We start from the raw sequence: 11,322 nt of genomic DNA, 5'->3' as shown, positions 1-11,322 counted from the left end.
AGCACTAAGTCAAAACATGATTGTGTAATGTTCTCAAGAAAGGCTACCCTAGAGGCAACTGATCAGTATGGTCTCACAAAGAGTAAGGTCAGAGGACAGAGACATATGTCTGAAGAAACAGTGAAACCATAAAAAGGAAGTCAAGACAAGAAAATACCTGAAGCAATATGATGCAAAATTCAGTAGGTACGGACAGAAGTGCTAGGGCGAAGGAGTCAGACCACAAGCATGCTTGGGCACGCCTGAGTACCTCTTGTTGCTAATTAACCCCAACCTACACAGAAACACTCGTTTTCCCACAGTGGGTCTTTTCGGTAACATCACTCCTTTTAACAGCAAACTATTGTAAACATATACAAATAAGAAGATTGCAACACTTATCACAGTTGAAGAAGGAAGAGATGAATAAACATATTCATTTTTATGACTTAGTTTTTTATGCTAAAATTCCAAATTCTACATAGACAGTGGAGGTGTCTTGTTCTTGTTTCCCCTGCAACTGCTTCCCCCCCTTCTTAATAGCACCTGAATTTCAACCCCAACCTCTGCCTCCAACTCCCAGTTCTGTGCTTTGGGTTCTATTCACTTTATAACTCACTATGATGATGTCCCAGGGAAAGAAAATCCAGTCACAGTCAATGATGAGATGGTTGTAGGACTTGTAGAAAAAGACATGCTCTTTTGGCCTGTCCTTGCCCAGGCTGGAGTGTGTGAGAACACAGCATGAAATCACTACATCCTGTCTAAAATCTGGCATTGCAGGGAGATTCTGTGTGGACTCTGAGAGCAAACCAACAGGACAGGGAGAGTGGCGACCTTGTAGACATCGTAAGTGGCCAACCTAGACTAATTCAAAGCTAGGGCTGCCTCTAATTGTTTCAGTTATGTCAATCAAAAACTTTTCTTGCTTGCGTAAATCACTTTATGTTTCCGTCATAGGCATACATTAAATTTCTGGTTAATGTAATTTATAAATAAAACACTTCCTCATCTGAGCAAATTTACTCAAGTGAAAACTACACAAATACTTTTTAGAAAAGAAATATATGGGTATGTTCACTTCATGATATCCAACAAGTGGTACACTTATGATTTGTACACTGTACCACATGGATGTTATTCTTCACTTAAGAACTAAGGTGTGACCGTGCATGCCTGTAAATCCCAGCACTCAGGATGCTGAGGCAGGAAGACTGTGAGTTTGAGGCCAGCCTGGGCTACATATTAAGATGCTGTCTCAAAAGAAGGAGGAATGCTGTTGCACATACTAAGTCACCAATATGCAAATCACATCATTTTCTGATAAAAACGTTTATCGTGAACAGTCCCTCAGATCCAAGTCCCAGACTTAGCTGATTATAAAATATACTCTCAAGTTCCCTGGATGAAGGAGGCAGCCCAACAAGTACATATTAAGTATGTATTTGTCACTGAAACTTTAAAGAAAAATATGAGTCTTTCTCCTAGTGGACCACAATCTATAAGGTATGCAAGACATACAGTTACCATATACAAATTTCTAGAAGCAAGAATGGCAAAACCAAGTTACAGTTAGAAATGGATAAGATTAAATTTGATTCACTGTTAGCATTAGAAAACAAGAATTCATGTAAAAGAGCCAGGAAATTTTCAGGTGAAAAAGATTCCACAAAACTCCCAAGTCATGTTTAGCGATAGTGGTGGAGACTCTATCTCATAAATGTCTAAGGAACACAGCATATTCTGTATTATGTTCACACGAAGGCATTTTATTAGCTGGCTTTTCAACTTAAATAATGTCTTGGTTAACAAAGGAACAACTTCCATTAATTGCAAATTATGGTTTCAGAAGATGACTTGTTGGAGGATGGAAATATTTATGCTCAACACAAAATACCTTTATTATAACCTTCAGCCAATCTTTTCCTAGAGTTAACTAAAAGAAGTGCCCAGGTCAAACATCAATTACTCCCAAAGCCCACTTAGTTACTTTCCCTAAAACATGTGCAGAACAACTGAATGAAAAGGGAAAACTGCAAGTACGCTGTGGTTAGCTGGAGGTAGAATCCATTGCATGACGATTTAAATATTCTGTTACTACTTCTGACACTTGCTGTAAGGCTCACAAAGTAAATCCACTCACTGTCCTTCCAAAGGCAAAGATGCTTTTTAAAATCAAAGTGCAATATTAGCCTTTCATTGTCAGTTGGCAACTTGAAATTTTTGCAGGAGTGGTTATTATTAATTTTTTATAGCTAATTAGAGCTTCACTTTTTTTCTTTCATTTAAAAGAATACCAGCTGCACATTGTCTCTTTAACTGCATAATTGGATTCCTGAAAAACAGCCGTTGGCTATTTCACTGAACTTAGAAATGTAGTAGAAATTCTGACCCATCATTCTTTTATCTGTAAAGAAAAAATAAGACATCTGCTATAGTTTAATCAGTCACATTATAAGAGTAACAACAAAAAGAAAATGACAGCGGAATAATTAAATCAAGAGGAAACTTTTCTTTCCCTACTTTTTTCTCACTTCCCTAGCCATCCTATTTCTAAGATTCACTATAATCTCTCCTTATCTCCCACTCTGTCTTTAGAGTGATCCTTTATAGAGAATGCCTTGACATATTAAACATGATGTTAATGACAATCTTGATGAGCTAGTATTTACTGAATGCAGTGCAATCACCATGCCAAGTGTTCTGTGTGGCGCATTTCGCTTCATAGTAACTGTAGATTCTACTAGCTCATGGCTACAGAAGAGTAAACTGAAGGATAAAGGTACTTGTGGTACTAGCAATCAGTGGAGCAAGACAAAAGTGAGCCCTTTAACTCTGGGCCTGTTCTCTTCACCCTACACTGCTATACACATATATTTTATACAAATGATGTACATAAAGTTACTCGATGGTTTAGAAACTTAAGCACGGGGTTTCACATGATAGAGTAAGCTTTAATGCAACTTAAAGCTCTGTACTCAAAGTATATATCCAATTACATGAACTTAACAGTTTTATGTAGGCAACAATCATATGAAGTAATGAACTACCCTTTAAAATATAATATTCATAAAATTTATGTTAACTGTGATAATGTGAAAGAAAATCAAATTAAATGAAAAAAAATTTAATGAGGGTTCTTCCATTAAACAAAATCACTACATTTAATTCATGTGACTCCTAGTATCTATACTCTCATAATTTGGATTATATTCTTATACAACCTCTTATCAACAGATTTTCTTATATTTTGATCAGTATCAGTGGTGAAGATTATAGTTTAGAAGTTTCACTATGTGAAAGTCCAAAACCAAACATTATCTTCCCATCATTCTTTTAACTTTTAAATGTAAATTTTCACTTCTTATTCCAATACTTTACCCACAATTTTCTTAAGCCATAAAAAGGAAAAAAAAAAAAACCCCCAAGAAAACATGACCACAGATGTATAATCAGTCACTTCAAAGTACCTCGGTGACAACACCAGCTGCTATCGTAGAGCCGCTGTACCGTAGCATAAACCTCCCCAGCTCTTTGAAATCTTTATAGAGCTCCAGAGCTACTGGTCTTTGCGTCTGTAGCTCCACCAATGCATTCTGGCCTTTAGTCAGCAGCCTATTAAGAAAGAGGGGAACAAAAGAATAAATGGATATACCATGATAATATCCTGAGAAAGGAATACTTCACTTTTGATCAAAACATTGTCTTCCAAACACGAAAAGAAAAAGTTGTGGATTTTCTCTCTTTTTTTAAATGAAAATATATGTCTTTGAGTTTTCTGGGTTAGTTAAAAGAAATGAGAACAGTAATTCTAGATTTAAGCGGCTGAGCACATTAGCTTACACGTAGAATTCCAGCTATTCAGGAGGCGGAGATCAGGAGACTCCAAGTTCAAGGCCGGCCCAGGCAAAAGTTAGCAAGACCCCATCTCAACCAACAAGGCAGGCATCGTGGCCTGCCTGTGAGCACATCTGGTCCCAGGCCAGCCTAGGCAAAAAGCAAGACCCTATCTGAAAAATAATCTAAAGCGAAAAGGTCTGGAGGCATACTTCAATTGGTAGCATACTTCCCTGACAAGCACAAGTCCCCAGTACCACCAAAAGAAGAAACATCGGATAGTTCATATATTTATATTTTAGCAATCTTCCAATATAATTCTAAGTCTTAAAGGCCTCCTATAACTTAAAATACTCAGTGCCCATTCTGCTCGATGTTTTTATTTATTCCCCAAAGACATTGAGAAGTTTCAAGACAGTGACAACCAAGTGCTACTAAGGTTTAACATTTTTAAATGCATTGAAGAGGAATACAATGCCTATGTCTTTCCCAATAAAATTATCTTTGTTTTGTGGTTTTTGAGATAGGGTCTCACTATGTAGCCCAGGCTGACCTCAATCTCAAGAGTCTCCTGCTTCCACCTTGAGTGCTGTGATTGTAAGTATGCACCACCATGTCTAGCACCAGTAAAATTAAATTTGCAGAGTGTGTTAGAAAGTTATCGTTACTGATTTGCTTTTTGGGCTGGGAATCCAGCCCAGGCCCTTTCTCATGCGAAGCACAAGCTCTGCCAATGAACTCTACCCCGAGCCTGCAAACTATGTTTAAAGAAGAGCCAAGACTATGCTAACTCAGTCTACTGCATCCAACCCTATCTCTTTCCTCACAGAGGATAATAGTTCAGGACAAAATCACATAAGGAGCTTTTTAACAATACAAGGCTTACAAAAAATGAAGAATAGGGCCTGGGCCAAATTATTTATGGTTCCATACAAATAAGTAAACAAAATCTCTGGGCATAGGCCCCATCCAGACCTAGTGAAAGAGTAGAAACAAAAAATGGACAGTTGGGAAATAATTTGATTGTGATGTACTCTAGAGGACAGAGGACGGAAAACATAAACTCTCCTAAAAGATTAGTCCAGAGACAGTCTAACCAAACAAGTTCTAAAAAAGAAAACACACAAACATTTTCAAATACTGACTTTATAGATAATTTCAGCCCAACCATTAGAAAAGAGATAAACTATTCATGATTTATTCTTAATTTATTTTCTATAAAGTTCAATTCCATTCTGCATAAAATAATCAAGTATACAGGATATGTGAACTAAAATGAAGGCAAAGGCCAAGTGGTGTTAGTGAAATATAAGAAAAGGACAGACTACAAATAGATGGTAGGGAAAACTAAGAGAGAGTATATTGAGCTAGGATTTTATACGGGGTACAAGGAAGGGAAAAGTCAGGATTAGACAGGATGAGCCAACTTCAGGTTGAATATTTTCCAAATCAATTGTCTGGGTCAAACAACTTAGCTCCTGCACAAAATTTTACATAAGCCAACTAAATGGTTTAGAATCTTGCTTCTGTCATTTGCAAACTCTGGGCCACTTTGCTAGCCTCTTCATATGACTGAGAATGTAAATTATGTGAAAGCATTCATGATAGAGCCCATAAAAATGTGGTCCTCAGGAAATGTTAATCTAATGCTTCTGTCCCTTTTCTCAGAACACTATAGTGAACACTCATTCTAAAGGCTAAAGACTCCTGCTAAGAGGAGCCACCTTCAAGAGCAATAGAGTAGCTCTCTCTCCTCAGAAGCAGGCTTGGTAAGATTCTCTCTTCTACCTGCAGCCAACCCATTAACCTGCTCAAAACCTGTGGGCCTCTGACACAGGTGAGGAGTACCCAAGGATAAAAAAGGGGACTTTGGGTGGGTTTCCCCATAGGACTGAAGTTGAGAAAAACCCCAAAACAGAGGCAGACAAGCCAAGCTGTGAAAGCCTTTACTTGAATTAGAGTAAGAAATCTGCATTTTGCAACATCCACTTCTAGCCTTTTTATATTTTGCTTTTATTTACAGTACACTTAGTTTCTTAAATTTTCCTTGAAAAATTCCAAACTTGTCTTAGCCAAAGAGGAACTGAACTGTCCACACACCTAGGCCTGGACACTAAATGGTAATCAAAGGACCAAATTGTGGTGATCACTTCAGCTTAAGGATATATGTGGACTTTGAGCAGAAAAGAAAACTTTCTAGGTGGAAAAAAGCAAGGGGTTACAGAACCTGTATATGACTTTCTTCTTAGCGTAGGGAACAAGATCATTAAGCAGGTGACAAGAAAGATAAAGAAAGCATGAAAATGAAATTTGGAACCAGTAGCTAGACATAATTCATCTCTCAAAATGTAGGGATAGTTTTTGAAATTCCTTTGGTCTTCACATCATTAGCGTCTAGGGCCTGATGCATACATACATATTTTTTTATTTTATATTTTTATTTATTTTTTATTTCCAATTCATACTCCCCCACATGTAATAGTAATCATGTCTACAATTCATAGCTAAATAGGAGCTTAAATTTTTACTTTTATTTTTGTTTTAACTTAGTCATGAAAAATACAATCTCTGGAACAAATAAAAACAGATTTTACTTACCTCTGAAATGGCACATATTGCTATCTGTAAGGAATTTGGCAAAACTGTTAATGCTTGTGATCTCTGCATTAAAACACTCACTTTGGCTTTTTCTTTGTGACTTCACCGGTGCTTTTGCTTAAGACGCTAATCAATCGTTTAATAATGGCAGGTTCACTGACAGTTTGGTAGTGTAACAGCACCTAAAACAGAAAATTGTAACACTAAAAACTGTTTACCATAGCAGCCCTGGCCTTCCCTTGTGGCACTCTCATTCTATTACACTCGACTAGATACTCCTGCATGGAGTGGTTCAGAGTCTCTGGTGGCTGCTTTATGTCCCACCTCTACAAGGGAAAATGGTTCTGAGAGGCAGCAGTTCATTTCTATCCCTGCATGTACTGTTTAAAGTTTACACAGTAAACATCCTGTCTGCTTTCTCCATTGTAAAGGTGAGGACAATCACACCTTAGAGTCAGAACAACTGTCACATTGTTATTATTATTGTCCTTACTATTATTACTATAAGAAGTAGTAAGGAAAGAACCTGGGGTTGAATCCCAACTCTTTCACTATAATCTATCTGTACCTCAGTTTCCTCTGTTGTAAATCAGGGAAGCTTTTACAGCATTATGCAAAGAATTACATAGAATGAGACAGTGCCTATGGCATAGTTATAGATGTTCAACAACTATGAATTGTTTCAGCATAAAAATGAGGGAAGGGGGGGGATCATGTCATATTCAGCAGCAATTAATGTACTCATTATTGGGTAATGAGAAAAAAATACTATAAATATGGAGATAAAGAAGAAAAAATTTTAAGGTCCCCTGAGTACCAAATATTGAGTGACAGAATTTATATGTACTATTTAATCATATTTTTATGGGATTTTAGATAGGATTTGAAGTCCCAAAGATACACAGTCAAATCACTTTCGCTGGGGACAAGTTCTCTTTTTTTATGTAGCTTGTATTTATATTAAGAGCAGCAACAATTCATATATATTACATTTGCTAGGATCACAACTGAACATATGAACACAGAATCAGCTCCACACCATGAATACTGCTGGAAGTGACAATTTAGGATTATCAATTCACTGCTGCCATGTCCGTCACAAGTAAAAACATCATAGAAAAAAATCCCCAAACACACATCTTTCAGTACATAACACTGAAGGCATGCTGGGTAAGCGCACACTGCACACAGTGTTATCAGCAACTTACTACCCAAGATTAAGAGTCTACTCTTAATACAAAGTGGAATGAGAGCATGAAGATACATCCATAATGCAGCCCCACATTTTGTTTGTTTCTGACTTTTTTTTCCTTGAACAATTTGGTAACAATGCACCTTTAGTATAAAAGTATTTTTCAACTTTATTAGTATTCAGGACATTAGGAGTTGAGAACCTCTTTTGGTAACAAATACAGTAGTTAGGAATACACATCCCATTCAGGGTGCATAGCTTTATCCTGAATTCCTTCCAGTTAAAAACAGGGCTGGCTGGCACTGTGAGGAGATATAGATCAAGAATCTACAAAAAATAACATAACATGTTTGTTTTTTTACCTAAGGTTACATCCTCTGTTACAGTCTACTGCTTGAATACTTTATAAATACAAATTAAAAAGTAAGGTAACAACTCCAAACAGTCTAAGTTGTTTGTTCAACTCTTTTGGGGACAAGTTCTTTAACCTGCAAAGTTCCCAGCCTCAGGCTCCTTAGACTAAAATGAGGAAAGTCAGATAATGTCATTTTGAAGTACTGCCTGGCACATGGTAAGCATTCAGGTAATTGATGATCTTATATATTAGATTACAGAACAGCTACTATTATCCATGTTTTACATGTAAAGAAAATATCAAAAAGAGTGGCTATGGTGCCATATGCAAGAGCTGAGTTTTTATGTATAGGTCAGTTGAGGAGCTGTGAATCACAAGATCTCTCTCTACTCAAGCTTATGTAGGGGCCTGTAGAAATCACTTAAATAGAATCGTTCATTTCATAAAATAAACTAAGGCTTGGTCAGATCCTAATCCAAACCAAAATAGTAACAATGACATCCTCATTCAAATAATGTTTCATGTGTACAAGCCATGAAGCCAGGTTCCTTAGTCACTTTTTGAGCTATAGTCCATAGTCTGGGTGTAGTGAAAAAACCAAATTCCCAGGAAGTAGTAAAGATACCAAATTTTAATTGGTTTGCATTTTATAATATTTTTGGTAGGACTGGGGTTTGAATTCAAGGCTTGCACATTCAGAAAACCAAATGAGGCTGGAGGTGTAGCTTAGTGGCAGTTCCCTCTTCCAGCATGACAGAGACCAGGGGTTCCACACCCAGTGCTAAAACAACATAAAGAGAATGAAAGAAAACAGAAACGTAGGGTTAGTTCACGCCTATAATCTCAGCTACTTTGAAGGTGGAGATTAGGATGGTGATTCCAGCTAGGCAGGGGTGGCTATCATCTCACACACCATCTCATACACCAAAACTGGGTATGGTCATACTTCTGAATTTTGAAACATACTGGTCCGAAGGGCTTTAGGGTTAAAACTCTGCTCATGTGGAGTTATGAGAATCAAATTATCTAGTGTTTTATAAACTAGTTTGTTTTGTTAAATCGCTAGGACGTCAGCATTTTAAAAATCTCAATGAATATAAAGTCACTGAAATAAAATACTAAATTGGATTTCTTCAGAATTAAAAACTTTAGTGCATCAAGGGATACTATCAAGAGAATGAGAAAACAACCCCCAGAGTAGGAGAAAATATTTTAAATTATATGTCTAATAAGTGAGTAATACTCTGAACAAATAAAGAATGCCTACAACTGAACAGCAAACAAATAATTCAAAAATGAGGCAAGGACTTCAACAGACATTTCTCCAAAGATATATAAATGGCTAATAAACACATGAGAAGATGCTCAATCATTACCAAAATTCAAATAAAAAACATCAGATACTACTTTATACCCATTAATTTGGCAGTTTTTAAAAAAATTACATTCCTGCTCCAAAAAACGGAAATTAAGTGCCGACAAAAACAAAGAAGTGGAGAAAATGGAAGTCATGTGCATGGCTGATGGGAATATAAAATGGTACAGCCTCTGCAAAATATAACTTAGCAATTCTTCAAAGAGTTGAAAAGAATTACCACAATCCAGCAATTTCACTCCTAGGTTTAGGTCAAAAGAATTGAAAGCAGGGACACAAACAGATATTTGTACACCCATGCATCATTATTCATAATAGACAAAAAATGCCAACAACCCAAATGGTCAACAAGTGATTGCATAAACCAAGTGTGGCACATACACAAAATGGAATGTTATTCAGCCTTAAAAAGGAGTAAAGTTCTGATGCATGCTACAACATGAACGAACCTGGAAAACATTATGCAAACACAAAGGACAAACACAATATGACACAATCACAAAAGAGACCTTGAGCAGGCAAAACTCACAGAGGAATAAAGAAGAGTGGTTACATAGGGATGAGGAAAGGGATAATGGAGTTTACTGATGAATGGGTATAGACTCTGAGTTTAAGATGCTAACGTTTGGCAGACAGAAAGTAGTGATGGTCATACAACATTGTAAATGTCACTGAATTACATAGTTAAAATGGTTAAAATAGTAAGTTTTGTTATGTACAGTTTACCAAATTAAAAAAATCAAATATGAATTCGGTTCAAGTCAAAATCATTTTTCTATTATTTCCTCTTTAAAACATATAGCTTGCCATATAAACTATGGGAAATTCACATATACTTATTACGTAGCATGGAGGAATTAGTGACCTCTTAACCTCTCTACCTCTCCACTGGCAAATATCATTATTTCCGGAGTAAAAACACGCAGCAACCTTCCTTCCTTCTTCCCATAGGACATACTGCTTTCTACGAGTAAGTTCCACTCACTCAAAAGCAATCACTCTGTATTTACTTTCCAATTGATATATGAATTCTGAATAAAAATAAAATATTTTCACTGGGCACCAGTGGCTCATGTCTGTAATCCTACTTGGGAAGCCAAGATCAGGAGGATCAAGGTTCGAGGCCAGCCCCAGCAAATAGTTTACGAGACCCCATTTACAAAATAACCAGAGCAAAATTGACAGGAGGTACAGCTCAAGTGATAGAGCACCTGCTTTGCAAGCACAAAGCCCTGAAATTAAATGCCAGTCACACATACACAAAAAAAATTAATATTCTCAACTATAACAATATTTTGGTGAGATATTTTTACTCCTTTTTTAAGAAATTCAGCATAATTATTAAAGTAGTTAAACAGTATTTTACAAGTATAACATTTACAGGATCAAATTTACATAGAAAAAATTAAAGAATTATAAGCACAGTACAGGATTATCTCAAATGCAGACATGTAATTATAAGATAAAGATGAGATGAGATGAGAAGAAAAGGTCTAACAACAACAACCAAAAAATGCTTGTCTATTAAACTACAAAGGCAAGGCATGCAACTAGAGAGTATGGTCCTAAATCTATGAAAAGATTACATAGAAAACTATTAAACAAGAAATTGGGACTATTCACGAGTAATATCTTTTCTGGATAAGTAACTTAGAGGGTAAGATCCCCCTCTTTCCCTAAACTGTGTCTGTTCAAGGATGCTGGAAAATGATGAGCTGCACACCAGTGCGCATCAAGAAGGGTCTCATTGTGTTGTTTTAGCACAATTAAAATTTATTTATAGAATCTCCATGATATACCTATAAATATCAATATGTACACATACTGGGTAAATAACATGTACATATAAAAATACATCAAAATGTAAAGAGGAGGTATGTATGGATTGTGCAATTATGGAGCACTCTTATTTCCTATATTTTTATAGTTTACAAAATTTTCTTTAATAGTCAGAAACACTGCAAATAAGCATATTAAGCAAAACCA

General features: G+C 36.3%; 1 protein-coding gene across 5 annotated transcripts in view; it reads right to left on the bottom strand.

Moving 5' to 3' along the window:
- Nucleotides 1-1,727: 1,727 nt before the first annotated feature.
- Hbs1l (HBS1 like translational GTPase) overlaps nt 1,728-11,322 on the bottom strand; it is an 83,510-nt gene continuing 73,915 nt past the window's right edge. For all 5 annotated transcript variants that reach the window (XM_020160965.2, XM_074074061.1, XM_074074052.1 and 2 more), the window contains 3 exons: nt 6,496-6,596; nt 3,450-3,594; nt 1,728-2,386 (listed from right to left, as the gene is read on the bottom strand). In XM_020160965.2, coding sequence (XP_020016554.1) covers nt 2,375-2,386; nt 3,450-3,594; nt 6,496-6,596 — 258 coding nt within the window. In that variant the 3' untranslated portion in view covers nt 1,728-2,374. The remainder of the gene's footprint in view (nt 2,387-3,449; nt 3,595-6,495; nt 6,597-11,322) is intronic.

This window comes from Castor canadensis, chromosome 1 (genome assembly GCF_047511655.1).
Source record: "Castor canadensis chromosome 1, mCasCan1.hap1v2, whole genome shotgun sequence".
Classification (NCBI taxonomy): domain Eukaryota; kingdom Metazoa; phylum Chordata; class Mammalia; order Rodentia; family Castoridae; genus Castor; species Castor canadensis.
The sequence above is the reverse complement of the archived record's forward strand: the minus strand, read 5'-3'. Positions and strand labels throughout refer to the sequence as shown.